This window comes from Caloenas nicobarica, chromosome 7, assembly GCF_036013445.1.
Source record: "Caloenas nicobarica isolate bCalNic1 chromosome 7, bCalNic1.hap1, whole genome shotgun sequence".
NCBI lineage: Eukaryota > Metazoa > Chordata > Aves > Columbiformes > Columbidae > Caloenas > Caloenas nicobarica.
The window spans coordinates 7,640,721-7,665,907 of NC_088251.1; the positions used below are offsets into that span (position 1 = coordinate 7,640,721).

Genomic DNA, 25,187 nt, shown 5'->3' on the forward strand with positions numbered 1-25,187 from the left:
CTGATACATCATTCATGGTGTTCGCTCTGATAAAGCACGTGTATAGAGTGGATTATATGTTTTGTCACCAAATGGGAATGGAGAAGGGATTCTGCCTTGATGACATGCTCATTCTTTCTTTAAGCAGAGTATAGCAAATGTCAGAGGATACTTTTGAGCATTGTACCAAACTCATAATTTTAGAACAAGCATTAAATCTGCATAAATTTCACAATCTGTGTACATGGGAAAGAATGTATCTTGTGTTGCTTAGCAATGGCTTAATTGACTATATGGCTACTACGTGAACTTCTTGCATCTTAATATCTGGGTGGAACAATCTCTTTCTTGTTTTTGCCCTTTGAAGGCCTTTTTGCTGAAGTCAGTAGGAGCTTATGTGCAAAATGGTTGGCAAAAGAAGAAGCTTGTTAGAAGAGAATAGACAAAAAAACCCCAGGCCTCCTCAGAATTAGTGGCAAAGAGTCATTAGGCTGGTGGGAACGGGTGTGCGGAGAGCTGTGTATCCACAGGCTGGTTGTGACTTCCCAACGTCACGTTGTAGTGTCATGTTCCCCTGCTGGCGTGGAACTGTCCTGGAATTGTGCTGGATCCCAGTACAGGCTGGGTTCATGGGCTGCTCTTCACATCCCGATACTGCGGTGTTTGGTTTGAGCGCTGAGCTTTGGCGTGGACGTGGTTTACTTGTCATTAATCAGCAAATCAGTTCTCTGTGCTATAAATGAAAGTATCACCTCATAGGGGGCAAAACTCTGGAACTCAGTGGGATTGGCAAAGGTCCTGAACTTGCTCCTGCAAAGATGAAAAATCATAAGGGGATATTCACAAAATGAATTTCGGAAATTGAACTGTTATTTGTTTCTAAAAATACAAATGGTGTCGTTCCTAAGAAATGATCATTGACTGCTATAGCCAGTTCAGGAACTGGAATGGGAGTATTGTCTGTTACCTTTGGTTTTATTGGGATAATGGTGCTATTAATATTTGACTAAAAATATAGTAAAATTATATAAACACTTATTTTCCTCTGCAGAGAAGCCGGAACTTTTAGCAAAATAAAAACAGAAAAATGACGGACAATCCAGGAGTTACTGACTTTTTTTTTTTTTCATTTGAGGGTACTCTTGAGTATGGACTTATCTGTTAATGCTGACAAGTATTAATACTTTTTACTTTTTCAAGTAAATACTTGAAAACTGTTTCTCCTCAAGAGCTGAAGGTGCTTGAATGTGCAAAGTAAACGGTAGATTTTATAGCAATATTATGCTATTTGCCTTTTAACATTTAGGTTTAGCGATATTCTTGTCAATTAACAAATCCGCTATATATGTCTTTTTGAAAAATGAGGTGGTTGTAAATTTTGAAGGCTTCTGTGCAGCTTTTTGAGACCAGCTGACACTTCTAAATCTTGATTTTTTTTTAAACTTTCCTGTTTTAAAGGTAAGGTCAGTTTATTTTAAGGGGTATCTTTTTATTATGAAACTTAATTACTTTACATAAATATTTTGTTTTCGTAAATTTCTGGTTTGATGCAGTACAAGTAGTTAAAGAAAATTGCAACTTTTTCTGCTGCTTAGCTAAATTGGAGAGAAACTATTTTATTCGGTAGGACTTATAAGAGCTCTGCTTGCACGGGTTTGATTACAAGACAGAAGGCAAAGTGCTTTCCATTGATCATTTCAGCAAGAGCAACAATCTCCCGCTCTCCTTTTCTTCCTGCTCTTTCGTTCTGAAGCACAGTAGCAGTGAAAGGAAAATATTCAGAAAGCTGTGACTGGGAGCAGGAATTACTCTGCAGAGACCCAAACCCGCAGCCCCTGATTGCGCACGGAAACGAGTGGAGCTGTCGGGAGAAAAAGTCGTCTTTCCGTGGCCCAGATGGAGCTCTGCCTGCAAATAGCTCTCAAGGTGAAGTGGAACAGGTCGTTTAGCTTCCCCAGGGAAAGCTGTTGCGCCTTGCAGCGTGTTGCTAGAGGATTTCGAAAGGAGTTTTTCCTACCGTTGGGACAGGGAGTGTACAGCATCCTCCACATCAAGGTTTCCATCAGTAGGAAAGTGTCTCCTTGACTTCCACAGGCAACAGGTCAGATCCTTAAAGCACTAATCTTCCTGCTTTTTAAACTGAGCATTAGAAGTGCTCGCTCAGTGTGCCGTGGGCTGAAAGCTCGCAGCGTGCAGAAAAAACAGTGGGTGAAGGATGCCAGTGTGGTTACAGTGTGTCTTGTAAAATCTGAAGAGGCAGTAGTTCCCGCTGATCCCTCTTTTGCAGTGGAGCTGTGCTCTGCAGGAGCAATCAGAAATACTTTTTTTCTGCGCTTTTTACTGCCTTCTGCTCCTAGACTGTGCTTCTGCCAGTAAGGTAAGGCAAATTTTTGCTGAGGAAACTGAGAGGGAGGGCAGCAAAGCAGCAAGATTTATGCCCGGATTTCCCTTCCCCAACTCTCCCGTGTGAGATTCTCTGAACAGCTTCTTTGTTAACAGGGCCGGACAAAGCGGTGAGTCCTCGTCTGGTGCCGCTTGCTCAGCACATCTTGCTCCTTCTGCCGCTCTGCCTTGTTTCACAGACCTTTAGAGGAGCTGATGACTGACCTGTCCCCCCTACTGAGCCTCTGTCCCTTGCCTCATCACCCCAGTGCCAGGAGAAGAGATTGCTTGTTGAGTGCAGCTCCTTTTTCTCCCACCCATAGCCCTCAGCAGCGCGTACAAAGCCAGCGCGGAGGCTGCCCCTGAGGTGACACCACCGGCATCTTCTCCCTGCCCAAGAGCAAATCCTTCCTTGGGCTTCATCCAGGGTCCTCTGGAGCTGAGAGAAGGTCTCTCTTGAACTCGGCGGCCTTTGAATTGGGCTCTCCTCCTTCTTGTTACTTACCAGCAGGCTCCTTTCCCAGCTAAATCAAAGTGGGTCCTCATGTGGAAAAACTGAAAATCAAGCAAAATCAGTTCAGGTTGTGGGGGTTTTTTTGGTGTGGTTTTTTTTGTTTGTTTGTTTTTTTCCCCAGTTCTGTTCCAATGACTGGTATCCTTTTAACTGCATTTATGCTGTAAGGAGCTCAGTCACCCAAATCTCTTGCAGAAATTAACTCATGGTCTTAACATTGATTTATTATTGTGAACAGACACAGCCACATGTGAGGAAGGATGTCTGGTACGCCGTGTGTGTAAGACACGTTGTGTGCCAGTCATACTTCCCCCCCGGGTCATGTGTTTTTCACAGTGTGGTTAATCACTGACTCTTGTGAAGTTTACTCATTTCTTTGAGTTCTTTCATTTACTCACAGAAGAGGTTTTCTTAGAGAAGTCTATTTCACGTCTGTTTTATTCCTTCCCTTTGAAGAAACCTGTCTATCGTAACATTGCAGCCCTGTGTAGTATTAGCAGTAACCCCCAAATTAATAAAAGCGGGGTGATGGGAAATCCTCAAAGTATGAAAATGGGTATCCTCCCTGCTTCAAGGCTGAAGCTTTGCTCGTGATGTGATGAAGCTGAACAGCATGTGCCTGTTTATTTGCTTTGAGATTTTCCTTGCACATGGTAGGTATAGAACTGTAGGCCTCTCTTCCACATCTATTTGTGTTAAAGAAACTAGACTTAAAGCATATTCTTGACAGGCAAAGTATTGCTCTAATGGTTGTGTGGAACATGGATGACTGTTTATATCAGTTATGGATAATGTGGCTCTTCTAAAATGTTTTCAGACTAGCTCTGAATTTGAACCTAAACTCAAGTAGAACCTGCCAGTTTGATTAGGAAATACTCTGGGTAATGAATATTTTATGCATAGTTTCTTTTGATCTGACGTGACTGAGGCCAAAAAGAAATGATGCCTTGATAGGCCTTCGTACATTATTGTGCCGGCAATTGATCTTCGTTGATTTTGCGTGTTATGACTGACTGCTAATTAAATAACTGGGATCAGTGTTTCATTTCAATTTTCTCTTCTCTTACAGTGTGACAAAATCAAGCAAGAACGAGATGAGGCTGTCAGAAAACTGGAGGAATTTCAGAAAAGTAAGTTGATAATGTTAGTGGGAATTTTTTGGTGTAGAGAGTTAAGAACACCGCTCTGCGTCCTTCACAGTGGTGTTTAGAATGCTGAAATTCAGGTCCACTTGCTGTTTCTCCTTCAAAGCCTTGTTTTAAGGAGTTAATCCAGTGAGACTTTGACCATTGTCAGACTAACTGCTGTCACAGCATTTATACGCTCTGACACAGCCATTCTTAAGGTGCAAAGTGGTGAAAATACAGTGGTACAAATGCAGCCCCATCTCACCTGGATTCTGCGAGTGACTTTCAGAATGATATATGGTTGGATGGAGTGGGATTTGACGCTATTGCTGAGATTGACAATGACGATGATAATAATAATAATGGTAATTTTATCATGAAGAAGAAGTAAAATTACTTCAAGCTTAGACACAACAATAAAAGTTTTTAGGATGAACTACTGTTTCTTGATAATTTTTAGAGAAAGTTTCATCTTGTGTGGGCTGTGAGAAAGTCAATATTCAGTTTTACACTTTTATGGTAATGATTCTATTGAAACTGCATAGTTCCTGGATGCAACAAAGCACATCTAATGGGAGTGGAAGTATCCTAGTGGAATAGCTTCTTAGAAGAGACGATTACAATAGGATTGTGGTCTTATTTCTGGTTTGCGCCAGTATGGTGAACTGCACTTTGAAGCATCAGAAATATGGATAAAGTTAATGCAGGAGAAGGAAATCACGTGGTCTATACTTTTATGCAACTGTGTTAATAGAGGAACTTGCTCACTTCTATTTTATAATTGTTCATGTGATACAATTATGGAAAATAGTCTGAAATCAACTGGAACAATCTACTGCCTTAAATGATCTTAGATAACTGTTCTGTGAGGCAAGAGAGTTCTCTAAGAAGTCTAATTCCTCTGGAAAAAATTGCAGCCCGTTTTGTTTTTGTTATGATACTAGGAATACCAGAGTGTGGCAGAAAATGTCAAGTAGTTAAGACTTAAAATTTGAAGTAATATTTGATGTTGTAAAATTTTATAGGTTTCTTTTATCTTCCTTTCACATTTTTAAAGGACGTACCTTGTAAACATAGTGATAAAATGCCAGGAATATTAGGATTTTAAGGCAATAATAGAGCCCATTATTTAAACGACAATATAAAAGGCAATTATATTGATGAAGAGCTACATCGGCTTTGTGTCTGTGAATAAACTTGGCCTGTACTCAGCTTCTATTTGTTCTCCTGGCATAAACACATATTGTGTGTGATTCCAGTTTAATGGGGCCCCGTTTGTATGCCAAGCAGCTGCATTTTAGGCCCTATTGCGTGATTTCATAGCTCTCTGAAAATTGGTTCTATTGAGCACAAGAGATAGAAGGTGGTGGTGGGGGGGAAAGCTTCAACACACAATCATTTCTTTTCAATTGGAGCCAGCAAGGTTGATGACAACATGACCATTGTGTTATAATGATAAGACCACTAAGGATCTGTACCTCTCATCAAGGCTTTCACACAACAGCAGATACAATTTAATTCACTGCTCTGTCAGCAGTGCTGATACCATTATGCCGTCTGTCTCCACAGTTATAATCACTGTCCTCCGAGAAATGCAGTTGAAATGATCTTGAGCAGTCAAAGAAACTCTCAATTAAGGCTGCCACTTCCAATGTGTCAGATTGTGTCTTATGCACTTGGTACAATTTTCACTTCCAATCCTGTTTATTTACAATGTCTACCAGTAATTACGCTTAACATGTCATTTAGTGAGGGTGCCCCTGCCAAGGAGATTGTTGGGTGCTGCGGTACCATTGAGTGGGAGTTTCTCGCAGTCAATGCCATCAGCGGCTTTTAGTCCCTGATGGGATGCAGTAGTAATGTTGATAATGCAAGTATCGTGCTCATCAAGTCATAATTAGATGCCACTCAAATGTGCCACTTGTAATAACAGTGTTGATTCATGTTTTCTCGGTGACTGCAACTACTAATTAGTTAAGTGGTTTTTGGTTGGCCTGCATTTGCTGTGGATTATTATTACCCCTGAAAAAAACTGTCAAGGTTAGAGATGTTTCAGGCCACTTAGTGCTGCTTTATGAATTTTAATATTGACATAATAAGAACTTTGGACAGACTTAGGAAATAATATATTTTTGTATTTAATTTGGAAAGATTTTTTTCCCCTGAGTTAATCATAATTGCAGGTTAATTAAGTTTAAATGAACCAAGAGTAATCCCTAGTTCTGCCATGTGAGCCCAATCCTTGTTTCCTAACTTCAGCTTTGCTTGAGGCCATTAGATTCCTGTCTGTAAAACAGGAGCAGCTCTGTATCTCCACTGCTCCCTCATCCTGCCCAAAGCATTTCATGACTCCAAATTCCCGGAGCTAGGTAAAATAAAAACGGAAGAGATATAGACATGTACTACCTGAAGCTTTCCCTCTCTCAAATTAAATATAATATCTGGTACGGCATGCTTGGAGCAGATAATTTCTCCAAAGTTGGAAAAAATGGAAATAAAAAGACAACCGAAGAAAGAGATGTGGTTGCTCTGCTGTTAAAAGTTTTAATGTAAATATAGCTTTTGGGCCAAAATTTCCCAATACTCTGCCCTGCTCTTTTTTTTGCCTGCTCACATTTTGTAGAACTTGTTTCCTGCATGTGGCTACTGATTTGAGAGCAAACTCCAATGTTTTGCTGGTTTCCTATGTTATTAATGAAAATGTTAGTTAACATTGACTAAGTATCAATAAAGCTGCATAAATAACACTTGTTAATGACCTAAAGTCCTGTTTTGTAGTCATTAAGATGACCTCTGGATATGAAAGAGGATTTAAGTGTCTCTCTTCAATATTTAGGTGAAAGTCTTGGAAGAGGGCAAGCAGGACTTTCTACCCGGTGGCATGAAAATGAAAGGAGACACTAGAAAAAGTGATCTGTGTTTACGCTATATTCTTCCAGCCTTATTCCTGCTCCAAACTATTGTTCAGCCGTGAATAGTTCTTTCTGCACATTGAAATCCTGAGGCTGGGCTGAAAAGGAATCTGTGCTGTGAAATGACTCTCAGAATTCGGGTCCAAGCTGCTGCTTAGGCTGAGAAAGGGTGCCAGGAGCCAGGGAGGAGTTGCATCAGTGGGCAAGGTGCTGCCATGGGAAATGGGCAACTACTGTTGGGTTTCCTGCTTTGCTCCAGATCCCATGTGCGATGTGGACCTTGTCACTTAGAGATGACTTTCAGCATTAGTTGAATACCTATGTACTGCTGGAGACTGAGAGGGGTTGCAAGCCAAAATGTGTGTGTGCACTTTTAAATGTCCTCTAACTCACTTTGGTACCTGATGTCATAAAATAAAATTTATTCTGTAACTCTTGGCCACTTCGGGAATATTGTGTATCTTCAATATGATGATGTGTACCCACTGTGGTAATAGGGATCCTTTAAGTGCAAAGGACAGATGTGTCTCTTGCTCTTCCAGCTGTGACGACAAATACGATAGCACAGCCGTGTATTTCGGATACAGTCAGACTGCTCTTGGCCCCAGTTTCACAGGAGATTGTGTGTGTCTCTTTGTGTGCTGGTGTCTGACAGTGAGGCTGGGTGTGAGACCACAGGTTTTATCTTAGGGCATGCTCAACACGGGGAGATTTCAAATAACAAACAGTTTGGACATTACAGCCATGCAGTAACACACAACTCGGCTGTTCAGCTGAGCTTGTCAAAAATCGGGCAGTGGAAGCGGTGCTTAGTTTCCGTCAGGATTGTACCCAGCAGAGTGGATCTCGGCCGCCGTCGAAGCTGATGGGGAAGACCCAGAAGAAGGAGCTGTGCTAAAGGTTTGACTTCAGCGGAGTATGTGCTGCAGGATGCACTAGAATGGTGGAGGCTTTGGTTGCTTAACTCTTTTCTCCATTTCCTAGTAAACTTGCTCCAGGCCTGTCCGTCCTGGAGCTTTTCTTGTACAGTGTGTTTAGCAAGTGTGATGATACTTAAAATACTACTTAAACCCAAAGACCAAGAGGGTGAAAATGATTTTGTATGACAACTGAGTTAATCTTGTTGTTTAAAAATATCAGGGTCCTAATCTTCTGAAAAGGGTGTCCATACCGAATTTTCAAGAGGATTACAATGGCAATTTTAAGGGACGATCCTAATGGTCTCACTTTGATTCCTCAAGTGTTAATGAAATAAAGGTGATGAATGGTGATGGTCAGGGGGCTCCTTCTGGCCTTCCACTTCCATAAGTTTATGCTGAATTCTCCAGTTCTCCCTCTGATGCTGCAGACATGGCTCGAGAGAGTTGCTTGAAGTGATGAACCAGATGTTCCATGTTCAAAACAGTTCCTATCCATGGAGATTATCTAAGTACGTTCGTCCCTGTATTTGAAATGCTTACATAGAATGTTAACAGAAAAAGATGTAATATTTCTGATCATGGGATGCATGTGTCAAATGTGTGTGTCAAATGCAGGAAAATACTGACTAATTTTTAAACTCTTCCCCTAGTTTCTCACATGGTTATTGAGGAAGTAAACTGTATTCAGAACCATCTTGAAATCGAGAAGACGTGCCGTGAAAGTGCTGAGGCTTTGGCTTCTAAGGTGAGAAGAATTATGGTGATTCTGTTTCACCCCATTTCTTTTTTTTTTTTTTTTTTTTGAGATTGTATACATGTCCCGTATATGTTTTCATACAATCTTACGGATCTGTGAAATTGTTTTGAAGTGGCAAAACCTATAAGCCGTATGTGAGATGCAAAATACAATCCTTCCTTGAAAGAAAAAAAAATACTATTTCTAATTTAGTTTCTCTTCTGGAACACTAAGTCAAGGACCAGCATCTTGGTACCTATTTTTTATATGCATTTAGGTTAAATGGAAAACAAGTTTTAGAACTGTCCTGTATGAGATATAAAACAATAATGAGCATTTCAGTGTCTAAATCAAATGGAAAAAGTCAACCACTGCATTACATTTCAGGTGATTGTTTATGAAAGCAAAGCGAGGGCAGGGGAAAGGTGACCTCCGCTGCTCTGTTGATTGCGTCTAGTCTGATGAATTTAGCAACTGTGTAATTTTCTATATTCCATCTCATCAGAAGTGCATTATTATTAAAGAATGTTTTTATCTCTCTGTTATATATTTTTGGTTGTGTAAAATGCATCTGAGCCACTTCATCAGAAAATGGATTACAGCAATTTTGAACCAAATTTCATTAGCAATGCTGACTGCCTTTTTTTTTCTTTTTTTTCTGCCCCCCCCCACTCCATCTACTGCCCAAAGTACATCCTTAGATATGGTAAAAATCACACCAGCAAGAAATCACTTTAATTTAGATGCATTAGCAATGTACTTTCTGGAGGTATTTACTTAATTGTTTGCATAATGACACTATATTAGAATTCATAAGATAGACAATCAGCATATAAGTAAGAAAATGAACATATTTATGCACCTTTTCTTCTTCTCTGCACTTTTCCTGTAATGCATGTCCAGGGGCAGTTCAAAGACTGGCTTTACCCCATGGGGCTGCTTTGCCAAAGCTGATTTGTTTGTTGCTGTGAGCTGACTAAATAAGGTTCCTCACACCACCCTTCCCACTTGGGCAGTTTCATTCTTTGGGAGCGAGATGAAGTTCTTGAGTAAATCTCCTGTAGTTGGGGGGCTGAGGAAATGGGCGACCAAATGTGATTGCTTAGCTAAAAATTTAGGGTCAGCCTAACTGTTCAGTTTATGTTTTATTTCAAGGTAAATATTGGACTTCTCAGGTGTGTGTTGATTTCAGCATGTTGTACATCATTAGTATAAAATTGAGCCTCATTCAGAGCAGTGAAAGAAATGATGAGAGTGAAACATCTGTAGCAATCCCTGTTCAGTTTCCCCTGGCACCTTGGTCAAAATAGAGATTAATGAGAGAACCTCTTCTGTATCATCCACCAAGCAGGCATATGTTTCAGCATCCAGTCCATAGTGGTTTTGGGCTTGTAGTTTGACACATAAAGAATTGTTGATAATACAGCTTTCATCTTACATATATTGACTGTACAGTAATAATTCCTGAGAACTGAAAATAATTCAATAGAATTTCGAGGTAATTCTGCCATGACTGGGAGTATAGTAGTTGTGGTGTTTGTAGTTTATAAGCAAAATAAGGGCATGGGGGGAGATAAGAGTTTTTATTTGACCAATTGCTGTAGCTGACAAAACCAGACGAGCTTTCAGGAACACAGACCTTTCTTCAGGTCATTCACTTTGGGCTCCTGTTGATACTGGTACATGCTTAAGGGTAGGGACCTGAAGCAGCCATCACAAAGAATGTGTAGCATTTAGTAAGCTTGATAGTTAATTTGATTTGAACCTACACAGGGTATTTATTAGTCAGAAGTACCGGAGAGGAAAGAAGGGCATGGATGAAGCATCACGCTGAATTCAAGCCTCCTCAGAGGAGGAAGAGGACAAGCTTCCCATCTTCAGATCATTTTAATGTTGAGTGGAGCATTTAATCTGATGTCACTTTGTCGTCTTTGTTTGATAGATCTTTTAATGATAAAGGAGAAAAAAAATACAGTTGACTTATTTTTTTTCCTTGCACAGCAGCTGAAAGACAGACTAACTAGCTTCTTACTGTTTGTGCTTCTCAACTTTCAGCTGAACAAAGAAAATAAGACCTTGAAAAGAATTAGTATGCTTTATATGGCAAAACTGGGCCCAGAAATCATCACTGAAGAGATTAACATCGATGAGGATGATTCATCCACAGATACAGAAGCTAACTCTGAATCATGCAGTTCTGTGCAGTGTCAGCAGCAAATAAAAGGTGAGCGTTGTTGCTGAGCCTGCACCACCACACAAGGCAAAAGGTGTCTAAAGAACGGCAGGATTGGTTTGTACCGGAGATCTGTCTGGCTCCAAGTGACGTTTCTGAGAGTGCTCATCGAAGGATTTCCAGGAAAGACTGTAAGAAGGTGGTGGGCTTCTACTGATACTGGGTATCAGCCTGCAAAGTTAGTTACAATTGCAATAGGAAAATGGGATCTACACAGCTAGGAGAGTTCAGTGTTACTGACTCAGTAAAAGAAATATTTCCTCAGATCTTTAACAACGTAAAAGTTAAGCAGAAGGATGAGATCCCCTTGGTATTGCTTCTACTGCAATCTCACTATTTCAGAGCTTGGTAGACAGGACTGTCCATTTCTCTTTGTAGGCACAAACGTCGTTCACATTCCAGAGCTATTGCCAAACAAGCAACTTAAAAAGGGACTTTTGGACTGGGTAAAACAGCAAAGCTTGGGAACATGGAAATACCTTGATAAGAGAAATCTGTACTTTATTAAGAAATTTCTGGTTCTTTTTTGAAAGGCAGTTACTGTAATCCAAAAACTTCCTTCCTTTCTCGTCTAACTTTGTAATGAAGTCATCGTGATTCTGGATGAGTTCCAAAAAAGGGGAATGCCTACATTTGGTGACAGAGAGATTAAGTGGTTCACCTTTTAAACAAAAGCTTTCACTTTTTTCTGATAGTAAATTACAATAGCAAATCATGTCTAAGTACAGCTTTCCTGGACTTTCAGCCTGACCTTGTTGTTTTCTATTCAAAAGCAGCAGCCTCAACGAAGTGGTACAAAGTATCGCTGAGAAAAAAGAATATGTGTTGTAAAAATGATTTAAAAAATCCCACCCAAGAAATGAGATGTCATGGTACCCTTCTATAATAAGCAGTTTTCCATCCTGTAGATGTAGGAAAAGAGGCAGAGAATGGTGTGATCCACACCGTGCAACCCATCTGAATCAGAAATAAGACTCTGGAGTTCCTCCTGTCTTTTGTTTGGAGAAAGATGTCAAGGATACATTTAAAGAGAGCAAAGACTGGCTACCAATCAGAGGAGAATGTGGTTAGGAGGGTAACAGGGTCAAATGAGAGAAATATTTTAGAAAGGCTCTGATGCATATGCTTTCTGTCTTGATAAAGAATTCATTAAAGAACGAAATATGGTGTGTTGTAAAGGATTTAGAACTCCTGGCTTCTGGTTCTCACTTATTATCAGATGTTAATGACCTTACTTTTACAAGTGCTGAGTATTTTTAAAAGCATTGGTAGCCCATTTGCTATAGGAGAAGGTATTCCATCCCTGTGCCTGGAGAGCAGTGTGTGTGTGGTGGCAGAGTGATCTGACACCATCTACCAAAAGGCAGAATTGGAGCTGTGTCCCTGGCCTAAGCCAAGGTGTGTGGCATCTGTCTTCAGGGGAAAATCTGCAGTTACGTCTTGGAGTACCTGTTGAGTGAAAGACCATATGCAATGAAAGAAATGTTTTTCAAAACTCCCTTTGATGGTTTGGTGTGTTGCCCAAAGTGAAATCTTGCTTTCCTATGCATTTGTATGATTCCAAACATTTGTGTTTTGTGTTGGGGATCCTGGAAATCTTTTAGCCTTCTCGTCATTCAACAAAATATTGGATGTTTCTTGGAGTGATTCCTTCCCTCCCATCATTTTCTGTAAGGATATACAAATAAGGTAGTGCAATCTGAGGCTATTTGATTAATTGCCTCTCATTTATTAAAGGGATAAAAGTTTGTCTCTCAGATAGCAAAAAAGGAGGAAGGTATCTCATATGTTAGGGAAAGGTGATAGTAAAGCTGTAGTTCCTAATAGAAGTGTAGAGTGGTCTCAGAGCAGTACCTGAAATTCATTTATAGGTTTTGGGTTTTCCTTTTGTTTTAACTGTCCTTTCAGATATAACAAACTGAAAACTCAACTGCTTTGATCAAGCAGTTTAGTGCACACCCTATATCTGAAAAGAAACATTTCTTGTACATATTTATAAAGATTTAGGGCATTGAGGTTGATACAAATATTGTAAGACCTGACTTAATCCAGTTACCCTAAATTTCAGTGAGACTTTTTTCTCCCTTAATTTCACTGGAAAGCACAAATACCTAAAGCAGATGATTCGGTTCAAGAATCTTCTGGGACAACAGGTCTTTTTATTTACTTTGGAAAGTCTGTGCCTTTAATTTGGTGGAAAGTGAATCTAAGGCTTCTAAATTGAGAAGAAGGGGCTGGGGGAGAATCAACATTTTCAAGGTGTGAGGCCAAACAGAATGACATCCAGCATGTCGTCATCATCTGCAATTCATTAGCAACAGTTTTCCCAACTCGTGGCTGATATTCAACAAACAGCAGTGCTATGAAATACTGGAAGCAGGTGGGGAATGAGAGCACTTACTGAAAGCTAATATATATCAATAAAGTTATATTTTGGTGGTGTTTTTATGTTAACCTAAACCTTTATACATTACGTATGCAAACTGATCTCCTGTTAAGAAGTGATTATAACCAAATGTTTTATTCCATTGTGAATTTAATTTATTTCATATTTTGATAATTAAGTAACAAAAATTCTGAGGGGAAAATTACAAGCATTAGCTCTTCCATCAGTAAAGGTTATATTCTGACTCTGTTCCCATAATGTTACAAAGACTATAAATTGGCAGCTATTCAGGACAATTTCTTCAGTGAAAACCTCCCAAGTATTAACTGCCTGTTGTTTTGTTTATTTCCCATGTGACGAGAACTCATGATCCAAAAAGAACTGACATGCATTAATTTGTTTTAAAGGATGTCTATTAAAAATTGCTTTCTGCTACCTCTGAACCAGAATTTCTGTGACAGTCTCCCGAGCAGGACTGAGGACACTCTGTGGTGACAGGATTGGCCCCATTTTAGCAGGAAATGAATCATTCAGAATGCAAATAAAGACAGCAGTACTGAAGGAGGCAGCTTGCCTCAATAGAGTAAATCTGAAACTGTGGCCCAGTTATAGATCTGTTACTTGACACTTATGCAAACTTCCTAAATTATTGAGGATGTACCTTGAATACAACTGATGCTTTGTATGCAATTAAGGTGCTTCATACTCAATTGTATTTGCATTGCCATGACATTTACTTTGTTGTTTTCTTCCAAGAATAAAATATATTTTTCATTTCCTTTCTCAAACTGTAGAGCTGCGAGATCAAATCTTATCTGTTCATGAGGAAAAGAAGACCTTAGCCATTGAACTGGAAAACCTGAGGTGCAAACTTGTAGAAGTAATTGAAGAAGTATGTATTGTACCATGGAAGGCGAGACCATGTTAGCGTGTAGTCAGTACTTTTTGTATCTAATTTTGCTAAAAACGTTCAGTTGTGAAGTTAATTGAATACTATCTAATCGCAAGTCCTGCCAGCCTGCCTGTATGGTGGAGCACTTAGGACGTACACCTAGAACTCAATGTCAGACTCCAGTCTGCTGCTGTCGCTGGCACATGACTTTTCGTGATCTGTCCTAATGCCCATATTATAACTCTCATCTCGCCTTCCTGACAGCCTGTGGGGTTTTTTTTGGATTTCCTTAAACTCGTGGATGCCCAAGAAATACTTTTGGAGAATGTCCAGTTTAATCACTGGTGCTACTTCATTGAGCATATCCTTGAGTTTAGCCATTGGCAGTGCCCTGTCATGGTAATTAGACCAGCAAATTGGCTTTTTGAGCCAGCAGAGTTTCATTCCTGCTTGAAAACTGGCGAAGCCATGTACTGATGCAAATCAGGACTTAGTGGCTCTTCCTGTCTGTGCAACACTTGCATTCAGAAAGACACAGCTGACAGCTCTTGGACAATAAACAGAGCCCAGGAAAAAAACCAAAACAGCAGCCTGACTATGTTAAAATGCAAACAGTCAAGAGCAGACTAGTAACTTTTCAACCAGGTGCTACGGCTCCTCATCCTGAAAGGTTCCAGAGATGTGATACTTGCAGCTGTGACTGGTACGTGCCATGCGAATGGGCCGTGGGAGGATTAGTTCATAACCCTTTATTACATCTGTTGTGCGGTCTGCAAGTTGGGGTAAAAGTGCTTTCCAGGCCACTGGAAACCTTAACATCAAGCCAAACAGAAACAGAATTACTGAAAGCAAAACGTTGCTTACATTATGTATGTGCTATATGCCTTAAGCCACTAACTAAAATATTCATATTTTTGATTTGTTCTTTATACTTTTCTAGGTAAATAAATTGAAAGAAGAAAAGGCTGTTTTGACAACAGAAGTCAATAAGCAGCAAAAACTGTTGGAGAAATGTAATAGAGGTATGTGGTCTCAGCAGGTTCTCTGCCAGTTTGCTACATCCTTTGCAGAAGCTTCAGAGCTTTATGTTGTACAAAGAGTACGTTACAGAACAGTAGGTTAGGACACAGCTAATAATTTTAAATATCTAAAGACTTGGGAGCAATTTGTGTGTTCAGAGGGTTATGAAGAAAAGGCAAGAGTCCTGGGAATAAGGTAAACAGGATTTCCAAGTTATGGAGGGAACGCAGGGACTTTCCTTTCTTGAAAAGAGAAGAGGGGTAAAACCAGGACACGGAAGGTGAAAAAAGATATACAGCTCAGAAGAGGAAAGCTTTTGCTTAATGAAAGTGAGTGCTTCCACATGAGACACAGGTGACCCCAAATAAGTTTAGAGGGGAGAGGAAAGGTTTCGTGCCTTGGTTTCTGTGCCTTTTTCTCTTGTTCAGCGTTCTCTCTCTTTAGCGTTCTCAAATTAAAAGTTGTTTGGTTGAAAGTCTCCTGGGCTGTTTCGCATTTTCTTGAAGTGGAAGACAACAGGTCTGACAGCATTTCCTGGAAGCTTCCACCAAGTGTTCATCTCTTACCTGTTCCATGTGTCTGCATTGCTTAAGCCAGACCCTTAAAACACCAGACTTCAGACAGGTTGATGAGAAAGATCAGCTTGAAGAAGCTTCTGATGGGGTAGTGTGGCAGATGAAACGTTTCTGTGTTTCTCCTGAAAATGTTTCAAAAGAATAACCCCTCGTTTCACACTTGCCTGTTCTCCAGGAAGGAGGCGTTATACCAGGCAAGGTTCTAATGCATTGGCAACGTAAAGCTAGATTTTTGTGTGTGCTTGAAATGAGCTACCAAAGTATCTATTCAATACATATTCATATCTATTCAATACATGTTCAATACATCTATTCAATACTGTGTTTATGGGGCGCTGTCTTGGAGCTGTGTAATCAATACATTTCTATCAGAGTTGGTGAATTAATCTTAAATCTTTCTAAGTGTGTGGGTTGTTTGTTGGTTTTTTTGTGTTAACATCATTCTGAGAATTGGGTGGACTGGGCTGTGTATCCCACTGCTGTATGTAGCTTTAGAAGCTGTTATGCTTATCACCAAAAAAAGTAAGGAACTTGTGTACAACCGTGTTAGAAATCCCATGTCATCGCCCTGCAAACTGGTCTTCATCCAGTGAGAGCTAAAGCTCATGAAGATAAGCAGTCACTGAGACACATTGAGAATAAATGATACCTGAGTACTTCCAGATGATCCTGGATTGAGACCTGTTCAGAATGGGTTTGGGAAGCATGCCCCGTGCTTAGCGTTAGCCACCCCTATGAGCCTTGCTTTTTTGAGCACAGCTTAAATACTTGCACTGCTTTCTTCTTGGGGCTCCTTTATATCTCTGTTGTGAAGGGACACATCGAAACTCCCTCAGTCCAGGTAGGCAGATACAGGTGCCTCCAAAATAACTCAGTAGGTTCAGCAAGACTCTCTTGAGGTTTTGGTTGCTTATACCCAAAGGGGCAAAATAGGATCTGTGCTACATGATGCCTGTTACTGGAGATTTTGAGTCTGGATGGGAGGGGTATTACTCCGTTCAGAAGGTCAGTAGTTGTGCATGTATATAGTGAGGTTTAGAGCAAAGAAGACAAATATTGCAAAGCAGACTGTATATGGAAATGTGAAATTGGGTTCTGCTTTCCTTCAAGGATTCATGGTACTGGAGAATAACAAGGTAAATCAAGCAGTACTTTTGTCTTCTTTTGATCCATTCTACTTCTGATCTTGTTTTATAAACAGTGTCTGTGCTGGCAGTAGAGGAGTATGAAGAGCTTCATGTAAACTTTGAGCTGGAAAAGAACCTGCGGAAGAAAGCAGAGTCATTTGCCCAAGAGGTGAGTAGTCAAGAAAAAAGGATCTTGTAAAATGAAGACATTGCAACTGGGCAAAAACATACCAGCTTAGCTGACTTGATTTCAATTCCCAGTACTTATCCAAAAGATATCTTTGAATTTTCACGTACTGCTTAGCTAACATCTGTACTTCATCCATAAAGTGGGTTTGCTGTTTCAACAGCATTTATAAAGCACTTCAGAATTATCTATGCAGTCTTACCTGTTTCCCCTTGTAAAGCGAGGTTTTAAATTGATAATGGGCTTAGTCAGCCACATTTCAGTGTGGTATCTGTAGTGCTTGGATCTGGGAAGGATTAGCTGCCTTTTTAGTGACATAATGTGAAGCACTGTGTTTCTCCTAAAAAAATACATGAACTCACAAAAAAACCATTGCAAAATATGATATTAGTTGAGGTTTCTGCAAGTTTGGCTGCTGTTTAGCACATGCCTCTCGAATAGCCTATTGCAGGGAGCATTCAAGCTGAAAAAAATTGTTTCCATGTTCTAGAAAAGTTATAAACTCCCAAAGTGGAAAATGAGTTACGGGGTTGTGTTATGGAATGGCCGGTGGTTGCTCTGATGGCTTGTGACTGGCAATGTTTGCCTTAGAAAATGCTGACGAACTCTTTCATTCTGTTGATAGACTGAAGCCCTATCAAATAACAACTCTTTTTTTTCTCATGACCTTCTTCTGTTTGCACTCTAGATTTTGAGAGCTCTGCACTTGGGTTGTATTTTCAAGCTTTTCTATCCTGCGCCATGCATCAGTATTTTCTTTAATAAAAGTTAGGCTTCCTAAGTAATCACTTTTCAGGGAGCTCACATTTAAAGAAAACCATTATATATCAAAATTACATGAGTCATCAGTACTGAAATATTGTAAATAAAGAAAACATCTGATATGAAGTGGATTTTAGATTTTGAAACCGTGCCTGCCAGCAAGTAGGTATTTAGCCTTCAGGAATTCAGCTTTGTCCGAGTAAAGAGCTCTTTTGATTCTTGTCTTTTCTGCTGCTGTTTCTCTCTTGAAAAAAAAAAAATATATATATATATTTGATAACTCCCATACATCTAACTGCATTCAGTCAGTGATTGTAGCAAGGGCATATATGCATTTTGAACCTGTACAGAAAACAGTGAATAGGCTTACTGTGTTTTTTTAGTCGTGTGGGTTTTGCTGGGTATTTGAGTGTCTTGGATATGAGCAGAATCATAGAGCAACATTTAATACAAACCAGATTTTGGGAGATTTGAGATAAACTGTAAGTAAATGTGAAAATCTGGAAGCTAGGGCTGAGGAAGTCGACCCAGACATTGTGTGCACTCGTTCTCTGTCTCTGACTGTGCCGTGTAAAAGGTTGGAGAACTTTACAGCGTCCGGGCCAGGGGTACTGACTCTCTCCTCGTTCCACCTTTTGCTTCTCTTTCCTCTTCTCTCCTTTGCAAGGTCACCCCGTTGACCCTTTGGGAAACCCACTGAAGAAGCTAACTCGGCAGAAACTAATAACTTTTGCGTACAGATCAATTTCTGTTTGTAGGAACATTTGCGTTTTGATAACAGGGCTGGGTGCTCATCCTGAAGGACAAAGGTATTAATATTTGCAAATTCAAGTGTATTAAGCTTTGGCAGATTCTCTTTCATTCACACAGGTATATGGTATAACCTAGCTTTAGGTAAACTACTGCTTATCAATTCCATTACTTTGACCATTCGATGAGTCAACATTTAACTGAAGTAAATTTAAATTTATGTAACTTGTAATATATACCTACCTGCAGTCTCCTGCCTGTTATTTACTAGTTATTAAAATGTTCTGTTAACTCCCAAATTTTACATATAGAGATGGACTTTTCAGGATGCTGTTAGTATCAAGAGATGTGGGAGAGAAATCACTCAACAGGAGTGATTTCTGAAATCAAAGAGGCTGCACAGGCAGCCTCCTGCGAATCCCAGTTTTACAGAACTTTGCACGATGGAGCCCAAATCCCTCTGCTGAGCAGAACTGGACACCTCCCTTTGTTGTGGCTTCAGTGCATTTTGGCTATTTACGTTTTGATCAAAGTCTCACTGCAGTTTTTCAGACACAAAAGTGAGATCTGCAAATTCCATTTGAATTTATTAGAAGATAGAAGTATTTATTAGTGACCAAAAGCTGTTAAACAAAACATTGCCTATGTTTATTAAGTATTGATTAGGATATTTTCAAGATTATTACCAGTCTTGAAAATAAAAATAGAAAATATTTCTATTTAAAATATAAATTAAAAATATTACCTTCTTGCAACTATTTTTTAAATTTTAGGAAACTTGGATTTGTTCATTACCTATGCTTTTATGATAGCTATTTTTATAACACAGTTTTTTTAAAACTCCTGAGATTGTGCAGGCGTTATTGTTTTATTAGGAGTGTTTGACTATAATATCTGCAGAACTGTTATTTTCAGGAAACAAATTTCTAAGAATGTTAAGCACGTTCATTTAGCATGCGTTATTACAGTATCCGTCTTGTGTCTCCTACTGTTGCTTTGCTTCATCTTCTGAAGTACAGAACAATTATGTGCTTCTGTTCATTAACTGACAACAGAAGATTGTACATAAAGGTCTTAAATGTCTCAGAAATGAGTGATTCGTAAATGCTTAGTTAAGCTGGTTTTCAGATCATAAAAAAGTATAATCTGGTACTCTGGGCCCAGAATGTTGCTTCTGTTTAGATTCGTAACTGCAATATTCAGACACCTGTGCATTTTGAAAGATGATATTTAAAGTACTTTTTGTATTTGAATAACAAAGTGACAGGCAAGCTGTTAAGTACAATGCCAAAGAGATGTCGATTATTTGCAAGCAGGTACTTACTGGGTTTTGTCATTATTTAGTTGTTATCTCTTCCAAAAATATGGGCCCCTGTTGTTGCAGATTGACAGCGTAGCTCTTCAGTTGAGGCTTTTTATTCCATCAAGTTCTCCCATCCGAAAACGGAGTCACTACACCAGTGAGCTTCAGGCCTGCGATAGTCTTCCTTTTGTGTACCTACTTCTCTTCCTTTGCTATCAGTGCTATTCAGAAAGATTTTTTTGAAAGTTTTTTAAAGTACAGGAGCATGTGAGAGCAAAGGCATCGCTCCGTTGTGTTTGGGAAAGCAGTAGCGTTAGAAACGACTTTACAAATTGTTACCATTGGCCTGGTTTCACACCGATGGTGTCCCTTTAGTGACCTGAGACATTGGAGAGAGGCTCTGGCCTGCCACAGCAAAGCTTTATGCCGGGTGATGCTGTGTGAGCTCCCTCTTGTACGGAAAGGTCGCAGCTGTGTTTTGCGAGCTGAGGTTTCCAGCATGCGCTTACAGAAGCTCTTTGGATTATACTAAGGATGCGCAGGGATTTTCTACTTGCTTTCATCAGCCACATGTTTTCTATCATCTCCCTAAAAAATGTTTCTTGGGAAAAAAAAAAAAAAAAAATCCTGCTGGATTTTAGGTTGGATTTTGCAGAAGCACAATGGTGGGTTGTGATAAACTGTGCAGTGTTGAGAGAAGGGAATAGCTTTGAGTAGAGGGCAACGCTGCACATTCAGTGCTTTGTGTTGGACTCACTTGGAGCACTTTGAGAAAGGAAATAGGCTCTGAGTGACAGGGGTGTCACTGCAGCACCACGGCGTAGACTTTAGAATGGCACGTCTTAGTGTTTTGTGTTACTGTTTGTGACACCTCAAGCAGCCTGCGTGTGTCTTTTAGTTCACCAAAATACAGACCGAATGTCTGCGGAGGGAAAGTTTGGTGGTGGGCACATCTTTCTAAGGAGCTGAGGTGTCTCAACCTTGCCTTGGTGGGGGGAGTTAGCCCATGTATTCAGATGAACGCCTTTCTCTGTAGGCCGGATTCAGCTTTTAGCTTTGCCCCCCCAGCGTTGCGCCGCGGCTGGCGCGGGCTGCTTTTCGAAGGGGCGCCCTTTGCGTCCTGCCCTCCTGCCAAGCGAGGAGGATTTGCCACAGAACGTGAGCAATCGGGAGTGCAGGTGTGAGAGATAATGGGTGGATGAGCGCGTGTGCAGGAGCGAACGCAGATGGGGGGAGTGGAAAGACAGGGAGCAAGAGAGAGAGGGATCAAGTGCATATAGAAGTGAGCGAACACTTGAAAATCAGAGCTTTTGATTAAAAAAAAAAAAATAATCCGATACAGCTTTAATTATAGTCACACTGCTGGCACCACCATAACATATATTTAATTAATCAAAAATGATCCAACTTCAAACATTCGAATTCATGCTCTTTAGAGGTTCTAAAGAAACTGAGTAAATATTGTCAGCTGTGGTGTGGAGAGGGGGAAGGAAAAAGAAAGAGGGTTTGAAGTGAGTCACAATCCATTGTGAAAGGTACAGGAATCTGCATAAAAGAACTAAATAAATAGAGTGTATAAGGGGTGGGGGCATGGAAAAATCTGTACCTATCTGAATAAAACAGGGTTGTTAACACAGGAATCTTGGCAAGCCTAACCAGAATTCTAGTGTCATGTTTTAAGAGACGCTTTAAGATCTCTCAGCTCTTTGTGGAGCAGTTTATAAGAAAACAAAGGAAGGCAGAAAGTATCTTGAAGGCCATAGCAATAATATAGAGGCTAGCCCTGAAAGGCACTCTTCCACAGAGATGAGCAAAATACAATACATACAGCCAAAGGAAGCCAAAAGGGGAGGAACACGGGGAGAGAAGTAAATTGAAAGTCTTGGTGATGTAAAAATCCCAGGAGTTTAACAAAATAATCCGGCATAAATGGTTTATTAAGCATACATCTTGCCTTGCAACAATATTTTGTAAAGTGAACAGTTTATTAGTGCTGTGCACGCTGGCATGGAGACAACCCCTGCACCTAAAGTTACTTTGGAAACCTCCCAGAGAAGAGGCAGTGTGTTCTCCAAGTCAGCATCGGGCTGTTGTCTTCTGTCCTCTGTATCCTGGATAAATAGAGATGAAGTGTCAAACTGCTGGGCAGGTTTCCTGGGGTTCCTCTCACTTTTGAGGCTATCATAGGCTTTTTCTCAAAACACACAACTGGAAAAAAAATGAAGGGTTTCCCAAGTGTGTATGGTTATCTGTAAAATAGTTTGCAGCTTGAGAGGTTGAAAGGCTGCGTTCAAAGGAACTGTGACCCAGATAGATCAAAAAAAAGACAAAGTGAATCTGTAATGTGCATCGTTCATCTTTTCCTTGACTTTCCCTCCAATTCTCAATACTTATGGATGCACTAAAACAGGATACGATACCTATGTCTGCATTTCTGAGTAACTGTTACACAGCAACATGTTTGCATTTAACTTGTTTACCTGAAAATGCCTCCATCTTCTACGTGGGCCAGCACACAGCTGACATTGCTTAATTTGGGACTGAATCTTCCCTTATCGAAAGATAAAAGGTGGCTAACGGTTTATAAGACTTAGGAAAAAATATTGCTGTTCTTAACAGATACCTACACTGCTCATGAGGTTGTGTGTGATGGCTTTGGTTATGTTGGTGACACGAGCTCCTGAAGAACTCTTCCTCAGATGCATTTTTGACCTTTTGGGTTCATTTGTGAGGACTTTTGCATTAACATGCTGTACCTGTGAGTGGGTCCTGCAAAACCAGCATTCGTGGAGCAACTCTGCTTGCAAGTACCACGCTCCGTGCGTTACCAGGGACAGTTCAACAGAAACTGGTATCCAAAGATAATTAATTTGTAGTACAGCTGACTTGAACTGGAAATGATAATTAGAGAGACATGATAAGTGGTTAGTACTTCAATTCTCCTGAGCTTGAATGTTAACACTTTTGAAGCATGGTGCAACACTGATCTGTTTCATCAAGCTTTTACCCAAGAACAGGCTTGTGAACTGGTAACAGATGTATGCTCTAGGAAACTCTCTCTTTGGTCTCTCTCTTTTTTTTTTTTTTCTTTTGTTCAGGCTATTAATCTTCAGGCTATTAATCTATTGGGGAAAAAAAGTGAAGAGGTTTCCTCCTTTTTCATGTGGTGTATGATCTATTTCTGAATATATTAGATAGTGTCTAAATGCTGTAAAGCTGCGAGTGTTATAGAATGTATCACTACCACAAAAAACCCCTGTTATCTGCAGGAAATGAAGGAATAAGTAACAATAGAGATTTTTTTTTTTTCCCCCTCTATTTTGGGCCTTGAGCAGTTATGCCTTGTAACCAAAGAATGAGTGCCGTAGTTTGACAAACCTTTTTTATAGAACAGGCTGTTAAAATAAATAATACTGTGTTTTTAAGGAAGTCACGATGCTGTTGGGGATTCAGTTTTCTCAGACTCAAGATCCAAGCTCCGAGCACCACTGTGGTGAGAAGCAAATTGTGGACAGGAAACAGGGTTAACTTACCTACTCCAGTTCCCTCATTCTGAGTAAATTAGATCTCTTGAGCCACAAAACTTACTAATGCTACATCTTGTAGCTCTTTAGAAATATTCCCTTCAGAAATTGTCTGGCAGTTAGCCAAATAACTAAAGCAACCGTATCTTTGTTAGTCTAGCATTGATGCAGATCTTAACAAAAACTATTAACTGTAAAACATTATGAATTGTCTGGAGAGTAGGGAGTGACTGTAGGCTGCCCATGACTATGCACCTGTCTGTCTTAAACAATTGCGTTCCTCAGTTTTCTGTGGCAGTTTGAAAATCCAACTAGGATTAGACTTTGGCTCCTCTCAAGGAGGAAGTCTATGAAGTTCATGACACATTGCCAGAAATGCATCACTCTGGTTTTCCTTGTTTGTTTGTTTGTGGGGTTTTTGTTGTTGTTAAAGAGAGTCTTGTCCTGTGCCCTCCATGCCCTTGATATTAGCTGTTTGGGTTCTTTTCTGTCTCACATTACGTGACCGTTTCTTTCCATAGAAGCAGTTCCCAGGCAGGGAAGAACATAAGCACCAGATACAAAATTTTCAGATCAAAGTAATGCCACATGCACTTAAAATTCAGCTTGTGCTGGAGGAAGTTTTCTGGATTGCGTCCTAACTGCACATCCCATTTGTTTGTTGTAGCTTTTTTTCCCCGAGTAGCACTTCAGACACCTGTGAACCCACTAAACCTCCAGGGATTTGTAACTCTCAGGAGACCGAACCATTGCTTGGTGAACAGTGTTAAGCCTGAGTGTAGAGAGAGCATTTCTAGGTCGATGTCCAAACTATGGGTGTTTTTCTTAATGTGTTTTAATCAGATACATCTGTTGGTCAACTCTTCTATCAAAAAACCCCACTAGCCATTGTTCCCTGCTGTAATATTTATATGCAGTGAAGCTCACAAGCCCAGGTGTCCTTGGTAATACAGTGCAGTTAAGCAGTTACAAAGTTAGAGTAGATATATTTATTTTTTTCCTGATTAGCCATTGAACTAAAATCCACACCTGGATTTATATTTTAAACTGAGCACCTCCTTAGAGCCACTTAGTGTCCTGACAGGCCATAATCAGAAAAGATCACTCTGTCCCCCATATCACATAAAATCTTTCAAACAGCCCGTTCTTTTGGGGAGATACAGGTACCTTGACCCTGCCTCCCTTGAGACTTATTTCAGGTCTGAACACAAGACTATACGGCTTCAGGATTCACATAAAGCAAAAGACATCAGCTCCCGTAAACTGCGACAAATATAAATTTGTGGTTTATCACTCCATAAGGCGGTGCTGCCAAGGGTTGAAATCACAGCCAGCTGCTCAGTTTACTGATCATCTCTTTTCTGTTTGAGACTTCTGAAGTTTGACTCTGCCTTGCCACGTACCTTTTGTTATTCTGTTCATAGTGGGTGGCATTTGCCACTGATTTTTATTTTACTTTATTCACCCAATGATTACCTTATTATAACAGTGCTGCTGTATTGAGACATTCTTCTCCCTTCAAACTGTAGCTAAGAGAAAAAAGTTATTCCACGTAGCAACTACCCAATCAATTTATAGATGGAAATGTAGCAACATACGGATATTATAGCATTTCCTTTGGCCTCATTTTGCTCCTGGAAAAGGAGTTACTTGGAAAGCTTCCAGTTATACCCTGAACGCTACTCAAACGAGGATCAAAGTTCCCAGGGACCTGACACTAACAGAGTTGCTTTCTAACTTTTTTAATGAGGAAGAATTCCTTTTTCAGCTCTGGTGTAAACAAAAAACAGCTGCAGCGAATGCTCTGAAGGGTAATGTTTGAGCAGGGGTCTAGAATGAGGTGTGGCACCATTAAAGG

General features: G+C 40.1%; 1 protein-coding gene across 1 annotated transcript in view; it reads left to right on the forward strand.

The window, feature by feature from the left end:
- Nucleotides 1-25,187, forward strand: part of SHTN1 (shootin 1) — a 65,286-nt gene that overhangs the window by 12,820 nt on the left and 27,279 nt on the right. The window contains exons 3-8 of the mRNA XM_065638974.1: nt 3,945-4,005; nt 8,485-8,579; nt 10,626-10,794; nt 13,984-14,081; nt 15,022-15,103; nt 16,878-16,972. Of these exons, the coding sequence (XP_065495046.1) occupies nt 3,945-4,005; nt 8,485-8,579; nt 10,626-10,794; nt 13,984-14,081; nt 15,022-15,103; nt 16,878-16,972 (600 nt within the window). The remainder of the gene's footprint in view (nt 1-3,944; nt 4,006-8,484; nt 8,580-10,625; nt 10,795-13,983; nt 14,082-15,021; nt 15,104-16,877; nt 16,973-25,187) is intronic.